This window comes from Pomacea canaliculata, linkage group LG6 (assembly GCF_003073045.1).
Source record: "Pomacea canaliculata isolate SZHN2017 linkage group LG6, ASM307304v1, whole genome shotgun sequence".
Taxonomy (NCBI): domain Eukaryota; kingdom Metazoa; phylum Mollusca; class Gastropoda; order Architaenioglossa; family Ampullariidae; genus Pomacea; species Pomacea canaliculata.
The window spans coordinates 22526486-22545265 of NC_037595.1; the positions used below are offsets into that span (position 1 = coordinate 22526486).

General features: G+C 38.0%; 1 protein-coding gene across 2 annotated transcripts; it reads left to right on the top strand.

Moving 5' to 3' along the window:
- Positions 1 to 85: 85 nt before the first annotated feature.
- LOC112566094 (PAX3- and PAX7-binding protein 1-like) lies at positions 86 to 18728 on the top strand. 2 transcript variants are annotated; one of them, XM_025242051.1, is made up of 19 exons: positions 86 to 362; positions 2091 to 2272; positions 2492 to 2594; positions 4338 to 4476; positions 5812 to 5930; positions 6250 to 6323; positions 6551 to 6723; positions 6963 to 7152; positions 9102 to 9219; positions 9736 to 9817; positions 9975 to 10087; positions 10913 to 11112; positions 13114 to 13261; positions 13941 to 14059; positions 14370 to 14446; positions 14582 to 14648; positions 15049 to 15195; positions 15921 to 16075; positions 16250 to 18728. In XM_025242051.1, the coding sequence occupies exons 1-19, from the start codon at positions 116 to 118 to the stop codon at positions 16347 to 16349; spliced, it is 2553 nt and encodes an 850-aa protein (XP_025097836.1). In that variant the 5' UTR covers positions 86 to 115; the 3' UTR covers positions 16350 to 18728. The 2 variants fall into 2 exon arrangements, with proteins under 2 accessions (XP_025097836.1, XP_025097837.1); XM_025242052.1 differs by having other exon boundaries at positions 2094 to 2272.
- Positions 18729 to 18780: the final 52 nt, after the last annotated feature.

Sequence of the window (18780 nt, forward strand, 5' to 3'; positions counted from 1 at the left end):
TTTTATCTTTTTGTCCATTTTTTAAAAAGAAATCTTTATTAAACGTTTATTACAAAAGAATGGAAGCATTACAAAAGATCGAACTCCCAGAGTTCAATAGGTGAAGTCAGCAAAAATGGCGTCAATGTTCAGGAAACCTAGACGTAATTTTCGGCGAAAAGTGACCGGTAGCGACTCAGACAATGAAAGAGATGGAGGTGACGAGCATATGGATATTGATGATGAATCGTATGATAACGTTTCCACAGATCTTAACAACACGTCTGCAGGGAAGTCTACAAAAGAAAAGAAGAAAAACTTGAAAATCAAAGAGAAGGAACCCTCAACAAAATCGACCTTAAGTTTTGACCACGAAGAAGAAGGTACACAATTAATCCACAATGTTATTGGCAACAGTGTAAATTTTTTAAACAGTTAACCTGTAAATAAAACTAAGTATCGTTTCCATCTTGTTGTGGGTGACCTTTCTGGCACAGGAGCAATCTGCTAGCTGTGTAACGTACTCAAACTTCCCAGCAGGACTAAACGTCTCAGTTCAAACTTCCGATGGATTAATAAACATTTTCTTGGGTTTATTTATCAAAGCATATTGTGAGTTGCATAATTCTGCTTTTGCAATGTTATAATGTTTCGTCCTTTACTTTTATTTCAAGCAAAATGCCAATCGAAGATTCACATGACCGATAAGCTTTATTTTTCTTCGCTTCATGACGAGTCGTTTGGTTTCGCTGCTGTGCCTTCAAATAGTACGCTATTCTATACCACGACCGATGATATTTTGAAAATATCAGCAAACTATTCGAAGGCACAGCAGCGAAATCAAACGTCTCGTCATGAAGCGAAGAAAAATAAAGCTTATCGGTCATGTGAATCTTCGATTGGAACTTTGCTTGAAATAAAAGTAAAGGACAAAACATTATAACATTGCAAAAGCAAAATTATGCAACTCACAATATGCTTTGAGCTTGTTTTGATAAATAAACCCAAGAAAATGTTTATTAATCCATCGGAAGTTTGAACTGAGACATTTAGTCCTGCTGGGAAGTTTGAGTACGTTACAGCTGCACTAATGTTGAATGAAGCCATAAAAGAGATTAAAGAATAACTGAGAGCGGCGTAAACAATTTTTGAAACTTATGTATAACTCGAGTGCACACGACGCCCCTTAGCTTTCATACTTGCCCTTATTTAAACCGATGCAAAAAGAAAAACAATAATAATGAAGACGCAGTTCACTAACGACGCTTTACGTTTCACTCGCTCATAATTATTGCTCTCTGTTTATGGGATCATACGCGCTACCTCTGATCAAATGCCGTAACATGCCGTTGTACACATACTTGAGAAATATGTTTGTACCTAATTATCTTTTTAAAAATCGTATTTCTAAAATGCCAGTAACTACAGATTTGACTTTGCTCACGCCATTTAATCATCAGATTCCGTATTTACAGTGGTTAGTGTGCTTTACTGTGACGCAGAAGTTGCCACCCAGCAGCTATCTAACAATTGTACCCTGCAATTTATTGCTGAAAGTAAAAGTGACAGTACCAGAGGGTTCTGCCAAGCTTTCCTTATGCCATGCTTCAAACACTGAACCAAGTACATTCACTGCCCCTGTGACTGTTGGACTCTTTACCTTTCTTAATATCAAGAGGGATAAAAGTTTAATTTTACTTTTGACATTTGATAAAAGACAATTACAGCTAAGTAGAGATGAGGAATCAAAAAGAGAGAAACCTTACTGAAGGTTACATTAACTTGATTTCAAGGTTTTTTTTTTGTCATGAATAATTTACCCATTCATACATCATCTGACATTTAAGGAGTTGCTGATTTGTTTTTAAAAATTTTGTGTTAATTGATTATCTTTCCTATCAATATGCAACCAAACATTTGTCATAAGCTATAAATTCTTTACCAGCTGAATACAGCAAACCATTAAAGCCTCACCATGTATTTTTTTTTTATCATTCATAACTTTTAAAAATCATATCTAATTATTTATAAAAATTGATACTGTCAAGATAACTTTTGCAAGACATCTATGGTTTTAAAATTAATTTTGCCTGTTTTCTTATTATTTTCAGCAGACACAGAAGTTTTCAAAGTTAAGAAATCCAGTCACAGCAAGAGAATAGCTAAACAGCTTAAAAGAGAAAGGGAAAGAGATGAAAAATTGGAAAAAGAAGAGAAAGCAAAACTGGAAAAAAATAATCCAAATAAAAGATCAGATTCTGATGAAGAGAGAGCTAGAGAAGAAGAATTGAAGGTAAACTTTTTTTGTGTGTGTGTGTGTGGGTGTGTTGGACTTAAGTGCATTTCCACATGACAAATAGCTCTATGTGCTGTACAGTATACTATGTACAATGAGCACATTATCATTCCACTAGTATGTTTAGTATAGCTTTTATGTAGGGACATTAAGAGAACAATCCTTGCCACTTCTTTTCTTCTGGGTACAATCTACCATCTGTTATCTGTTGCTTAGAAACTGAGAGAAGAGCTTCGAACGTTGAATGGAGATGAAGCAGAGGCACTTGAAAGCAGTGATGAAGACAGTGGCCCAGCATCATTCAGGAATAGACTTGCAAGTATGTGAGGAAGCATTTCTAAATATACCAGGAAAAGAGAGAGTTTTTTTTTTTTTGTCGTTCACCTCTTTCACACTATAGCGACCTGGTCCGGTCTGGACAGCTGATGGTAACTGTCCAGTGGTTGCTGTGGCCTGTACAGAGACTTAATGATGGTTTTCATCTCTGACATGTTGACTGCATTGTCTTCTTGCTCGTCCTCTGCACCCAACTTAGCCATCCTGTCAGCTTCCTCATTCCCATCTATCCCGCAGTGTGATGGAGTCCACTGCAGAGCCGTTCTGAGGCACTTGATGTTTAGCAGCGCGGCTTCCAGGTCTGGCAGTTTGTTATTGTTGACTGCCTGCAGCACCGACAGAGCATCTTTCAGGAAGACGACCTGGCTGTCATGGTCTGCTCTGCTGCTGATGATGTTTGCTGCGTGGACCAGGGCTTCTACTTCTGCTCTATAGTTTGTACAGTGGAGGCCAGTTGGTATTGCTGCTGCCTGCCACTGTCCATTTGGGAACTGGATGTACACGCCGGCCCTTCCCTCTGGATAGCGTCTGTGGCTGACCCGTCTGTGTAGGCCCTTATCCATGATTCTGGGGTACCTTTCTTCTAGCATGGCTAACGTCAGGGCTCTCTTGCTCACGTCGCTATGCTCATCCTTTGTTGTGAGGTGAGGAACTGGTGCAGATGGTAATGTTCCCTGTTCTGTCTTTCCAAGGAGGAGGATCGAGGTAGAGAGTCGGTACCTGACCTGTGCAGGAAGCTTTGTTTTGGTATTTTTTGTGTAGTGCCTGTGTCTCTCGCACAAAGCTGGATCTTTTCAGCCTTCCGAGGACAGCTGTTTCTGTCTGGCACTCATCAGGTGGTCTTCACTGTGCCTGTACTTGTGGCCTGCACGAGTGCTTTGCATTCCTTCTCTTGTTTAATGGGGGTATGCTGTTATCTGCTCCATCTTGTCTATTGGCGTAGATCTCATGGCGCCTGTTATGACTCTCAGTGCTTGGTTCTGCACCTTGTCCAAAGTCTGAAGGTGTGACTTGGCTGCTGTCATCCAGGTGCTTGATCCGTACTCAAGGTGTGGTCTTACAGTACCTTGGTACACGGTCTTCAGGATCTTTTCGTTGGCGCCCCAGTGTGTTCCTGCAGCTTTCTCATGATGTTCAGCTTTCTTCTGGCTTTTGCTTCTGCGTTTAGGATGTGTTGCTTCCATGTCAATCTTTTGTCAAAAGTGACTCCCAGGTACGTCTGCTGGTCTTCAAGTGTCAGTGGAGTGTCTCCCAACTTTAGTCTGCCAGCTTGCGCTTTGGTGGAGAGAGAGAAAAGAGTGGCTGTTGTCTTGTCACGGTTGATGGTAATGCACCAGTTGTCTGCCCAGGCTGCCACTTTGTCTAGTGCAAGCTGCATCCTGTAGGTTGCAAAGAGAGAGGTGAACATAAAGCATGCTATTGATAGTCATTATTCGTCAGACTTGCATTTCAGTATGTGCAGTTGTCTTCCAGTTGTTTAATTTTATATAAATTTTCAACGTTGGAGAAATGAGACGGTTTACGGGAAGATCTTTACATTGCACATTACATGACTCTTTAAGAAATATTTCATTTTAACTATGATTATGCAGGCATATTCTCTAAATGCCTTTTGCTAGCTACTTCCATATTTGTTCAGACTTGTTTAAAAAGCAGCACTGCCAGTGCTCAAATCCTTTGTGCAAGGACATACACTTATGTATTTCTTCCTTGTTTCTGTTTCCAGGAGGGGAGATACCTGATGCCAAAACAATTCATTTCATTCGCAAGCAGAGGCAAATGGCCAGGCAGAGTGAAGATTATTTGCCAATTGAACAGAGTGAAGCAGTTGCAAGCAAGAATTCTAGCACTTCAAGACTTGTCCGGTAATTCTATTCAGTGGTATTTCTTTGCCCATACTAACATCAGCAATATCAAATTATTTGAAAGTTTCCTTACTATACAACTTTATAATCTGCTAGGGTGGTGACAAACCAGATTTACAGTAGCTCACATGCTACCATATATAGCTGAATACATAATGATGCATGTTGAATATGTAACAAGTGGTGGGGGTTGTATGGTGACAACAGCAGTCCAACACTCAAACCAAAAAGGCAGGAACAGTCAGCAGGTGTGTGACCCTTTTATTCTTGTACGATGGTCACGGCTGCGTCATATCGCCCGAGGCGTTATAGGTCAGGGCTGTCTCTTCTTCGTCATGTAGCTGTGCGCGCTGTCTCCTCCGCCGACTCTGTTCTGTCCTTTCGTCTCAGCTCTGCCCTTATATACCTCTGGGAAGGGGTAAACTTTGCGATGCTCTGCTACGGCCGGGGCAATACGCCGTTTTACCCTAGCCAATCACCGCTCATTGCCATCTCTCGTCCTGCCCCAGCAGATCCCGCCAAAACTAGCAACAACGCCGGACTACCGGCCCTCTACAAATATAGCTGAACAGAAGTTTTGAAAAATAAGTGCCTGTATAAAAGTATACACACACAGCAACAGTTGGATTACTGCATTAGGGTCACAATTATCATGACCAATGGAGCTGATCAAGCATGCACCATGTGGAAGGAGTTTTATACACAATAACAGTTGTTAAACTGTATTAGAATTGGTACTCAATCATTATGGCCAGTGAAGTTCAAGATCATGAAATGATTGAGCTGTAACAAATTGTGGCATTCAGGCATTTGTGTATGCAGTCAGACCTCAAGAGTGGGAATTCATGTGCCAGGAACGTGATCAGGAATAGTAAGGATGCAGGATGCCTGTCTAAGCATTTGCAGGTTATATAAGACAGCTAAGTCTTCTGCTTGCTTTTGGTAATCTTGGAACAGACTTTCTGTTATGAAGAAGTTGTGAAACTTGGAAATGAAAGAAAAATTGATGAGACTTTCAAGAAATGATTGATAGAATCAAGTGAAAGGGGCTGACTAGCTGACAGTTTTTGTAGGAGATGTAGGCGGTGTTGGCCTCAGTTGAGAAACATGTCAATGTTGGCATCCCATTTAAGCTGGATGAGAAAGATGGAGTCTAAATATATGTTTAAGACTAAATGTAAAACCCATTGAAAGTATTCTTACCTGTAGTATTGTGTGCTTTTATTTTATAGCTTTAATTGGAACAGGCCATTGGTTGAAAGGCGAATCGAATTGCAATAATGTGTTAGCTGTTGTCTGTCATTTTGAATGTTTCTGTTCACTTTGCTATCTAAGGGATGATGAGCATGATAAAAGTGATGAAGATGAAGATGACAGTCGTATTGACTTCACGGTCAACAATGCTGCCACTGAGAGACAGAAACTGAGGGATGATTTTCTGGCTACAGAGCATGGTAGGCATGAAGGGAGTGGGGAGACAAGGGACCTTCACAGGAGATGTGGAGATATATATATATGATTTTTGTGCGTGTGTGTGTGTGATAGCATATTTGTGCCATCTTGATTCTCTTAAGGCTTTTTTTATTCCCTCTTAAAAATAAAGTTATACAGTTGGAGAAGACAGGAGCATTGTAGAAGTTTGTAACAGAAGTGGTGCCTTTTGTTTTCTTTTTTATTAGCCATACCTCCATAACCTGCATTCCTTAAAATCTTCTGTGTGGAGAATTTTTTACATTTTAGATCATTTGTTGACTTAGTTTGGTATACTTGTAGGAAGTGATGATGAAAGCGAAAAGGAGCTGGCAAGCTGGGAAGATCAGCAGATTAGAAAAGCAGTTGGGCATCAGGTGAGTGGTTAAACATGGAAGCTTTTGTGGCACCCATTCTTTCTTGCCCCACTCTCCAAAAATAGAAAAAACACAAAGGTACTAAAATCATCAGTGAACTGATAGTGGCAAAATCTGAATGGTATCTTTAATAATATATCTTTAGAGCAAATAACTATGGCTACTGGATTGTCCGATGTGTGCAAATTTTGCATTCCTAAATATCTTTCCTGCTATTTTTTTATTAGGCACCTGAAGCCCTCCTGCAGCAGCACACGAATGGAACCATATCCAGACAACCAGACCTCAGTGCCTATGGACCTAATTTGGCCAGGCCTGCAGTCTCCTACCACACCATGTCCAAAATGCCTGACATCTCTGAAATCACAATTGAATCGGTCAGAAAACGCTTGCAGGAAAGGTACGAGATAAATACATGCAACTATGGTCAAAGCTTGAAGGATGTGGTTTGTATATTTAACCTGCCTTCTGTTTGCCCATTGTCTGGGGCGTCTCATTTGAGTATGCAAAAGGAAAAAAAGACAACCACCACACATAACTAGAGTACTTTGACGGTTAAAGAATTTTATTGCATCAAAGATTCTTCCTATGCTTTTTAAATTTTTTTTTTTAATTCTTTCAAACTTTACATCCTCTCAGGCTGGACTCTATGGACATGGTATACAGAAGTCACAAGATGGAACTGGAAAGAGCACAAACTGATATGGAAGACTGTGAGAAAAACATAGCCACCTGCAAGCTGAAATCAGGCGATTTGGAAGAGCGCTATCGCTTTTTCCAAGAAATGAGGGGGTATGTGAGAGACTTGGTTGAATGTCTCAATGAAAAGGTGGGTCTACACATTGTTTGGGAGGGATTTTTTCAATGTTGTCAGGGTGGGATGTTCAGTTTCGTGGTCATGAAAACTTTGGAGTAGCTATCTTGGAGAATTTTTTTCCCCAAAAAGCTATGGCAGTTAATTCTTTGGGAGCTGTCATCATCAAGAAATTGATCCTCCAGCCTATAGATTTAGATCATTTATTCAGCATAAATGATGGATTTCTTTTTTTAAAAGACAGATTTCATTTTAAATAAGTTAAATAGACCAGCCTGATAAATTGGATTAATTTCTTCAGCAGTAGATGCCTTGGAGAAATTCAAAGATGCAAACTGTTTTCCAAGCATTAGTACTCTGTAGGTAGAGTTGTCACAAATACATACTATAACCTTTTAGTAAGTACATCCAGTTTGCTGTTCACTCTGTGGCAGCCAACAGTTTGATAGAGCCAATGATTTTCATGACCACTATATTGTCAGGGGCCATGCTATATGTGGGTTGGATCGCATCCGATGTTGTCTTGTCATCCTTGCTCCTTAAACTCAGTTTCCAGAGTGTGCCAAATGAATCTGAGTAATTGTGATCTTTTGACTCAGTTTGTATGAAGTATATTGGATCATGCAGCAACGTTTTTACATTGCTTCTTTAAAACAGTTTAGTGTCATTAGTGTTTTGAAAGTTATGCACATTAAAGGTCAGTGGGTAGACAGCTTTAATACAAGAACTGTAGTTAGATGTAAAATATTTTGTGATGTACTTTAGGTTATCGATTTAACATTAAATTTTAAATTTGTATAATTTTTAGAAGTGGGAAAAAAGTTAAAAACCCTTCCCTTTGGTTTTAGAACAAGTTTATAAAATGTCTTTTGCATTTTTTTTTTTTTTTTTTTTCATTAGATTTAACTAATGTCATTGCTGGCACTAATTTTTACCCTTTTAATCCAAGTGCTTGAGAAAAAGTTGTGGAAAGTATTTTAAAGAAATTTTTAGTTTAACTCAAATTATAAAGGAATTACATTGTGAGAACAGTGTATGTAAATGGCACTCAGTTATTATGACATGATAGGGTCAGCAGTTACCACCAGGAATCAGTTCGTCTCTTAAACGCTACTAGTCACTATCAGCTTTATACTTATTCAAAAGAATTCTAAAACAGCACCAGTGCACAAGACCAGCATGAATCATCTGAGGAGCCCAAAGAAAAAGACACCTACAGAGAAAACTTGAAAAACTTGTGATGGCTTTTGCAGTGTGTTAGGATATCTGAGAGTGTGTGTGCATGAGACCTACAAATAATTGCATGAAAGTTCGATTTTGAAGCACAGAAGGAGTGGGTGAAAGACTCAGAAAAAGGCAGACAAAAGGGATTAAAACAAGCTGAGATAATCAGTTCCTCTCATAAAGTTTTTCACACATCAACATTGCAAAACATCTGAAAAATGAAAAAATGCTTACACTATCTTCCGATATTAAAAACATTACAGAAACAGTTGATAACTAACAAAGATGCAATGCTAAAACTTGTTGATTTGGAACTTGCACACAGTATCCCTTTATTTTTTATTTTGATCCACTTAAGTTCATGAGTTTAATGCAAGAGGCAAAAGTTATTTAAAATAGGAATCTTTTGCTTTGAAGATCACATCACTGTTGAAAATTTAACTAATGAAATAAGGATTTTTACCCCAACCTTGTGTATTTTACATTTAATTAACTGCTAGTGGCTGATTGAAATTTTCTTTGACAGCAAGCAAGTAACAGCTGATGAGCATCTTGTCACAAACGTGTTGAAAATTCTGTTTATATAGCATTTTATATCCTACAAACATACATAACATGCCATAAATATTGTGCCAGCCCTCATCCAGAAAAACTGAACCTTAAGATTTCAGTCAGTCACTAACTTGATGAGCCTTTTTTCATGGTTTTTTCTCACCTGTGTCTTCTGATTTGCTTGTCAGGTGCCAACAATCAATGAACTGGAGCAGCGTATGCACAGTCTGCTGCGGGCACGAGCCGTGAGGCTACTGCAGCGTCGGCAGCAGGATGTGCGTGACCAGTGTCAGGACTATATGACAAGTCTGTATTTTGCGCCTTGCTTTCTCTCACTGGTTTTCAAGCAAATGATTGATTTCCAATCCTCTTTCAAGGTGTCTCAAGGGCTATCCCAAGAAATTTTAGCATGTTTATATTGATGTTTCCCTAGTCCATATGTTGTGGACTTGAACATTAAAAATGTAGATTCTGTGGCAACTAGCCCTTTCTTCATTTTTTCAGATATGTTTATTTATGTATATTTATTTTGTGTGCATTTGCACATTGATTCCCTAATAATCTTCTTTTCGACATGCATGTACTTACCAATACACCACCTCTAATGTGATCCCTTTGACCTTCCATATGTGCATGTAGGGGGAGTTGAAATTATTTCTTTTGGAAAAATATAATTTGCCAAGAATTCTGAATTTTTTTATTTATGCAAATGTGAATTTGGTACATCAGTTCTTTGTGTTCTATTTTTAGTGGAGACATGCTGACATTGATTTCTGATTAAAAATTAAGTCTGTTAAGTGTTACTTTTCTTTTTGTTAACAGATAAGGCTGCAGCACAGGTTGTGATGGAAACAGAAGAGGAACAGGCTAAACAACGGCGTGTGGCTGAAAGAGAAGCACGAAGGTATGTGAGTTAGGGACCATATGGTTGCTCATTTTTGCATTAATACACATCAGTTGGTAAGTGGCTTGATATTATTTCTGCAACTTGTTCTTTTTTGGTTATCATTGTTAAGTGTGGAAAATTCTTTAGCTTATTTGAGCAATGATCTTTGATGCAGGTCAAGGAGAAGACGTGCGCGAGAGTCTCGCAACATCACTGCTCATCATGATGGTTTATCATCTGATGACGAGGAAAATCAGGCTGATGTGACAAAGTTCAACTTAGAGAAAGGTACTTGGTTATAAAAGGAGTGGAACGGGAAAGCTAGTGCTTTCTTTTAACTTCCAGCAAAGAGATGAACTAGTACATTCTTATGAATCTTTCCATAGCAGAGATGAGACGAAGCTATACACCCAGATTTGCACAAAATACTCTTTTTTCCAAAAATTGTTTTTAAAAAACTAAAAGAAAAAACAAAACAAGCATAAATAGCGTAAACAGAAATAAATGCTGCTAGCTCAATCCATCCTGAAAATGCGCTTTTTTTTTTTTTTCTTTTGTAATCCAAACTGAAAAAGTATGCCCAATGGAATTTTGAAAAAGATTTTTCCCACCATTAACTGCGTTGTTTACACATGATTTTGGGTGAGGTTTTTGTATTTTCTTCAATTAAATCTGAAGGAAGTGATAATTTGTTGATGCTGCTGTCTTCTTCAATTTCAGTCTCTTCCAGTGTATCTAATTGTGTCTAAGAGATCTTAAGCTTCGTTTGCCGTGTAGTACTTAGCATATACAGTCCTCCTTAATGCCATTTTTGCAGCAGTAGGAAGGTTGTGGGAAACTTTCTGTAGAAGTCACCCCTCTTATGGTCTAAGCAAGGTACCCTTGTTTGGATGGGGTTCAGTGGGTGTAACTATTATACATCATTAATAACTACATGTGAAAAAATGGCATTTATTATACATGGAGCTATTATGTAGGTAATGAGTTTAGGCTACATATGCATGAAAAAGTTACAGTTAAGGCAGACTCGGTGAAATTGTTATTTCAAATTTCTTGGCATTAAATTTTATTATTTAATGTAAAGTCAACAACTTACCTGCCATATGTTCCCAGAAAACATAACGACAATAGCAGAAAAGTTGTTTGAAGATGCCCTTGAGGATTTCTCTGAGATGGATCTGATAAGGAAGCGGTTTGAGGAATGGAAGCTCCAGTTCGGTGACACATACAGAGAGGCCTACATTTCACTGTGCATCCCCAAGCTAGTCACCCCATTTGTGAAACTACAGCTGGTTACCTGGAACCCTTTGGAGGTTAGAAAGATATTAGACTTGTGTATTGAATCTGCACAAAATGTGCCTCTTTCACTCAAAGCATTTTAAAAAAAAAAAAAAAAGATCATATGATCCTAGCTTTTACATTGGTGCCCAGATATACACCATTTTCAACCATTTTCAATAAATCAAAAAGATAAATGTGACAGAGGAATAAATCATGATTGAAAGTTTAAAGCAGGCAGAAATGCATTTTTTCTGTCTCAGTCCATCATTACTTTCTTGTAAAGCCATATAGAAAATTAAGAATCCCAGTTACACCAAAAAGAAATCTAGTTTTGGATATTGAATTCAGATCTTAAAGTTTGTAGATTTGGGATTGGGAAAAGTAAGGCCTTAAAAGTGTTTGTTTTTGATAAATGGGATGTCATATCATAACTTCGCGGCTAGTACCAGTCAGGAGAGAGCTGGCGGAATGATGTATTCATAAACACATGCCATCGAAGGCTTGTCCCCTCCTGAGAAGGTCCTCCAGTGGATAGCCAGTCCACTCCTTCACTTTGGTCACCCAGACTTTCTTCTTTTTGTTACTATTAATGAATAGGTCCTAATAAATTGTGGTCATGCCATTATAATTGTTTTAAAGGCCAAACTTCTATAGTCTCACTTCATTTCTGCCTAAGGAACTCAGCTGTTACAAGAGGCTCACTTAACCTGAAGGTGAGATTGAAAGCTAGCATCAGCGATGGAAGGGCTAGAAGGGTTGACAGGTAATGGGTGGTTATTGAGAAGGGGTAATAGGGGATAGGAAAGGGGGGCAGGTGGCAGGTCTGGAGTCAGAGACAGCTATACAGAAAATAGCTAGGTGCATGATTTCATAGTCTGATGCCATCCCACTCAGGATTATTGTCATCTCATTATTATAGATAATCATTTTGATTTAGTTTCTGTTCCCTCCAGCCATTTTCATTGTGGTTTGCAGATGTTTCTTTCAAGACTTTTGTAACAAGAGCAGAAGTTAAAACTTCATCTTTATTTTAGGTTTTTACAAGTTGCAGTTTTTCTGAACTTGTGATATTTAAATTTTCTTTTAATTTGACATTATGACAGTGGAAAAAATCATGAAAGTCAACTTTGCAGCTGAAAAAAAGCTATTTTAAATAAGAATTATCTAATATTTGTTTAACCTGTTTTGAGAATGGCATATCTTATTCCACATTTGTGACTAAATTATTACGAAAAAAGCAAGATGTGTTTGCCTTTTTATCTCAGAAGTATGTACGGCAAGGCGGTGACCAAACTCATGCCAGGAAAATTGGAGTGTGCCATTTCTAACATAGATGGTTAAAAGAATAAGATTGCAAAGACTGGATATTGTAGGACAGAAAAGACAAAAACATAGTGTGGACTTTGCAATGTTTCCTTGAGTATTGCTTCCATGGCTGAAGCTCATTTAAAAGCTCACCTGAAAACACTCGGGATGAATGAGAAGCACCTTAGAGCAGAAACTTCTTCAGCACTGATGGGAAAATGGCTTAAAATAATTGTGCCTCAGGTTTTATCTTCCTTCCTTAATCTATAAATCTTTGATGAAATATGGGTGACAGGTGACTTGTATTTATTTTATCTATATTATTAAAACATCCTTGAAGGGTCCTTATAATAGGTTTCCAGGTCCTTAAACGGTCTTTATTTTTAGTGTAGTCGTACCTGTATGAACCCTGTCTTACAGTCAGTGGCTTCCTGTCTTAGTGTAAAGGGATTTAATTTATCTAGTTAAATTCACCCTTTTTATTTGCTTATTTTTAAAGTAAAAATAATTGAAGACGACTCACACCTGTGTTGCTGAAGGGCGGCACATATTTGTGGGCAGAGCTGTGAATGTGTCATGCGTACAAAGGCATGAGTATGTGACTGACAGATTAAACAGGAAAAAAAAAGGTTTTGTGGCTTGAAGCATTGTTCAGTCTCAGATGCGTATTCCTCAGTGTATGACCATTTGATGAAAGATTGCTGTCTTTTTTTTTTTTTTTTTTAAAGGAAGGATGCCGTGACTTTGAGGATATGGACTGGTACAACTCCCTTATCTTCTTTGGTGCCAGCTCACAAAGAGAAGTGGATCCAGAGGACACAGATATTAAGATACTTCTGGCTGTTGTAGAAAAGATTATCCTGCCAAAACTGACATGTATGTTTTGTCTGTTCTGTTCCATCATCAGTTATCAAGTGTACTTGAGTCACTTAAAGCAGTCACCATCATTTCTTCATGTTGCTGACATTGTGACCATTTAAACAACAACAAAAATAGAAAAATAAGTGTGTCGTGACAATTTGAAGAGTGATGGATACAACAGTGGGCCAGAGTGGTACATTTACCTTATGTATCTTTGGGAGGCCATAGAACTTAGTTGCATCTGCAGTAGAGGGATAAACATTCATTCTGATGATTTTGCTGCACCAGGCGGTCAGTAAAAACATGGAACATCACCGTGCGTGTTCCTGTTTTGTTTGCTTCACCACAAAGGAATTCATAAAAATGGGATTTCCTGTCAGGGACTTGAAGCCATAGGAATTAAGTAAAAAAATAAAAGAAAAATGCTTGACAAATTTGGCCTGCACATCAGCTTTAGCTGGGCATAACGCTGTCTGCTGCAAACTAATGCATCACTTTAGTTTAGTTTAGTCCTTGTTACTTCTCAAGGAGCATAGGGCATCAGCTTAGTGTTTAATGGTGAACTCTGTTCAAACAACCGGAAACTCACCTTGTTATTGAAAGGCTTTACTAGAAATAGCTTGTGGTTAAGGATTTTGCTAATTTTGTATTACATGCTTTACAAATGATTTATGAACTTTACACCTTTTGGCAGATTTAGCAGAAAACATCTGGGACCCTTTGTCTACCACCCAGTCATCTCGTCTTGTGAATCTTACACGCCGACTGTTCAGAGATTACCCTACAGTTCATGCCAAAAGCAAAAATTCACAGGTAGCTATTATTATATCGTGGATACCTGCTTTGAATTAAAAACAAGGACATGTATTGTATTCTCCGTCTATATCCACTTTCTGTTTCTTGACATGCTTTGGTAGATAATTCCCTGGTGCTTGTTTTGCTTGCTTTCTAAGTTAACAGGTCTTTTGATTATTATAAGAGAATTCAATATATCTTTGATACGCGTGTATTAGTTGTAAAAATGGACATGACATTATGCATTTATTTGCATGAATCATTAAGATCCCGATGGTGATATCAGACTGCAGACAAGTAATGTTTGATTCCCTGCCATCTTTTGCAGGCATATCTTCAGGCCATTTACAACCGCATTAAGAAAACATTAGATGATGATGTTTTCATGCCTTTATATCCTATGTCGTAAGTATAAATATTATATATGTGAATGTTCTTGCCATCTTAACATTATCAGCTGGTTTTTTTATTATTGTTATTGCAAACTTTTGAGTTTTAGTATCATTATTTAAAGGTATTGTTGGTGTTGTGGGTGGACAGGGTTTTGGATGGTCGTTCTTCCGGCCCAGCAGTTTTTTTCCATCGACAGTCATGGACTTGCATCAAGGTCTGTGAATATTTCAAGCAGCCAGTCACACTATTCGAAAATATTTTGACATCTTGCATGTGTAGGCCTAAGAACACACATGCACTCATATACTCTCTCTTTTACACTTTATATTAAGAAGGAACAATTCTTGAACATCTTATTTTTCATGCTTAATGATCATTAATTTTTGCCATCTTTTTCTTCTTGCTATTTTTAATTTTATGCCTTACTTATTTCTTCCAAGTATTACTCAGTGTTGCTTTGCATTAGATCATTGTGCAGTGTTCATAAGTAGTTCCAGTAAAGTTCAGAAACTTCATTGATTTTACTTACAGTTTTTAATATCCAAAAGGAACGTTACATTGGTCTTGCATGTTTCTGTGTGTGTGGGTGCGTGTGTGTTTCTCTGTGTGTGTAGCTGCTTGGAAGTATCCTGTCATGGCATGGTCTCCTAGGAATGAAGATGTTGCAGCAATTGGCCTTGGATGGTCTTTTGAATCGCTACATTGTTTTAGGGCTGGCAAACTCTCATGTCAACCGTCATGCTATGGACAAATGCCAAGCTGTGAGTTTACTTATCAACTGCTCAACAAATTTTTTTTCAGCAAATTCTTTGGTTTCATTGAGGGTTTCTGTTGGTAGCTCTAAACAGCATAGAGACTGCCATCTTGTGAAATCAAATCCATCCACTCCATGTTGTGAAGCAATAAACTTCGGCTTGCTTTTGGCTTGTTCAGCTCATCAGCAAACAGTAGTTCTGTACACATGTTCAGAGCCTTAACAGTTCCTTTTGTAGATTTTTTTTTTTTTTAACCACCATCTTGAAATTTAATAGGACATACCAGATACTTTGACTGGTCATTGGTTGTGTGTGATTGAAAGTACTACTACTCTTTGTCTTTGAGTTTTAATATTTTTTGTGGAATTATTTTTATGATTGAAAAATAGGGAACTGTGAGGAAAGACTTATTTTTTGTACAGTCGGACCTCGATAAGTCGAACTCAAAGGGACCTGAAACAAAAAATCGACTTATGGAGTTTTCGATTTAGGGAAAATGGCGTAATAGGTGCAGGTATTTGGCAGGTATTTCAATATAGGGAGGTTTTCTACTTAGGTAAAGTCGACTTAATAAGATTCTAAAGTTAGAGCACTTCCAGTGTTATGATTTTCAGTGTTTTTATGGGGAAAGTTTTTATTGCAACATTGAGTTTATTTTAGTGTCAGCTTTTGCTTTCTCTTTGCCTCATACAGAGTTTTTATTTTTGGATTTTTTTTTTTTTTTTTAAAAGATCATCTCGACGCTGCCAAAAGCCTGGTTTGCAGAGCTTGAAAGTGACAAAACACTTCCCCAGCTGGAGAATCTTTGTCGGTACCTAACAAAAGCAGCTGAATTAGTTCATAAAAGCACCTGTACCCAGTCAGACCAAGAACGACAAGAGGGCAGGTAAGTGTTAAAAGAAAAAGAGAAAATCCAGTCATCACTGTCAGTCTTCATTCACTGTAGTACTGTCACAAAACAAGCTAGAATATTGTTAGATTCTTTCTTTTTAATCTATTTATTTTATTTAACGTGGATGGCAAATAGAAATTAATTATTTTGTTGTATCTTGTGTTACAGGACACTGATCAAACAAATGAGCAAGCAATTGGTGACAATCCATGCCATGGACCATGCTTTGTTCTTGTCCAACCAGTACAGCTTTAAGATAACATCATGAACAGTTGGATTCATAGGCTATTAACAGTTTGGTTGCCTGCAGTTCTTTCTGTCTGCTGCCTTGTCTTTACTTGGGCATCAAATCCAGCATCGCTGTCGCTTCTCTGCATTCCAGCCAACTATGCCACTTTACCTGCAGCAGTGATTGCTTTCAACGCATGAATAGATGATGATCTGATGGACCTGGTCTGGAGGCTAAAAAAAGAAAATGCAAATGCCTTGATAAGACCACACGACTTACTGCATATCCAGACTAATGAAACTTGAAAAATTTGGATTACACGTCTTCAGTGCATAGAGGCAGCATAGATGATCACCATATGCTTATAAGCACCTTCTTTTCAGCTAAGAAATGGTGGTGAAAGTAGTATCAGATTCCAGCATTCAGAGTAAGCTATAGATAAGCCACATCCTCGCTGATTTAAGAACCTCTTGTTTGGGATTTTGTGGAAATCAGAGTAAAAAGTGTTATGATAAGGTGATGCTTCTTCGTGATAGGGGTTTTTAAGTTCAAGGAGTCTGATACTTATTCATAAGATGTTTTCAGGGGGTAAAGGGTGTTGGGATTGGTAAGAAAGTGTAAGATTGCATATTTCTTTGCTTTTGGAAGAACAAAGAATGCATTTAATATATTCTTACTTTTTCTTAATGGTAGTATTGTTTGCTTGACTAAAATATGGCATTTACTTTTGTCAGATTTGGTGTGTCTGCAGTTAACTACTTAAATGTTTTGTAACTATGGAGTGTAATAATGGAGTCTTCTAACATGGATGCAGCATAACCAGTTTTTGAGCTGATCTTTTCATGAAATGTTTAGTCATTATCCTTAAGGCCACAGGGCTTCTGCTTACGCATTAAAAGTTCAGAGGACCCCTTCAATTTTCGTTAATGGGGTCCCAGGGGACCCCTTCAAATTTGGGCGAAGAACAGATACAAAATTGGGTAAGTGTAGTGTCTGACATCGTAGCCCAATCTATTGTTGTCCTCTGCTACAAAGGGAGAGCTACTTCCCTTGCACTGAGTTTTTTTCCCTTACTGGGAAGAGTTCCATTAACCTATTTCCAAGATGTCGTTGACAGCATCTCAGAAACGGAAAGAAATTGAGCACCCCAAGTACAATGAGCATATGCTCATCATAGATGCTTGCACACTCTTCATGGCACAGAAATCTCGCCATTTCTGACTAGACATTACAGTGCTTTGTGTGCCTGAAAGGCAGTTGAACAAAGTACCTTGATTTGTTGGGTTTGGGTTTTTTTTTTTCAACTTTGTAAAGGGACCCCTTAGAGTTAGCCTGGGACCTCTTAGAAATCTGAAGAAGGGGTCCCAGGGACCCCAAAGAATTTCGCCTTAGCAGAAGCCCTGAGGCCAACTTTAAACTTCTGCAGATCAACATTTTCACACCCACCTTAGCCATCAGATTCTTTGCAACATCTCACTTTTTGATCATTCTAAAAGTACAGTTTTGCTCATGCTGTTTATTGTTCTACTTTGGGTTGGGTGGATATCTTCCTTTTTTAATAAGATTTGTTGATCACATATTGATGCCTCTTTGGTCATTGCCATAACTTAATAAAAGATGGCACAGTTCTTACCCTTTGGCCAGTTTTACTTCTACATATTTCAAGATTCACTTGGATGAAATTTAGTGCATGATGTGCTGTGCTATCAGATTGCAAACCATTAAGTCATTCAGAACTCTTGCCATTCCACCTTATTTGATAGTATGGTATTAACAGCAGAGACAAATTTTATCGCATAGATGTTTATTTTTGATTGGAAAATGTTTTAAATTTGTTAAAATACTTTAATGGAGTATAAAGACCATTGTGGAGAAAGTGATTGAACATGATTCCTTAAACCCACCATTTCTAATAGGTTCGTGTTAATGTACCCATACACAATCCCATCGTCCATGTTGATCTGTTTGGTGCATGTTTTTATTTGTGTACTTGAGAACAAGGGGGTTATCCACCCTGATTTGGGGAAATAAGATCTTCCACTGAGCTTTACACCAGTCAGAAAAAAAGTTCCACCCCACTAGATCTCTGTGGGGAAAGTCTTAAGCTTGATGCAATCCATGATTGAGGCGTGGTGTCGATCTCAAATTGCCATGCACCACTTGAAAAGCACTCTTTTGAACACTGAATGAGATTTATCATTTTGCATGTGGCATCTGTTTATAGGGTTTTTTGCCTTGTCATAATATGGCCTTAGTTGCTAGCTTGGAGTAAAACACCAATTCAAGTCATGGCAAAAACTGCCACAGATCACACTTCGTGTGCAAAGAAGTTGGAGATTTTTATAATGTAGCAAAAGTGTTTTCCTATAACCTATAAAGGCTTCTCTTAATGAAACAAATAAAACAATTTTTCCAGTTCAACAGAGTTAGACCTACACAAGCATTTTTGTGTTTAGTCCTTTGCACATCC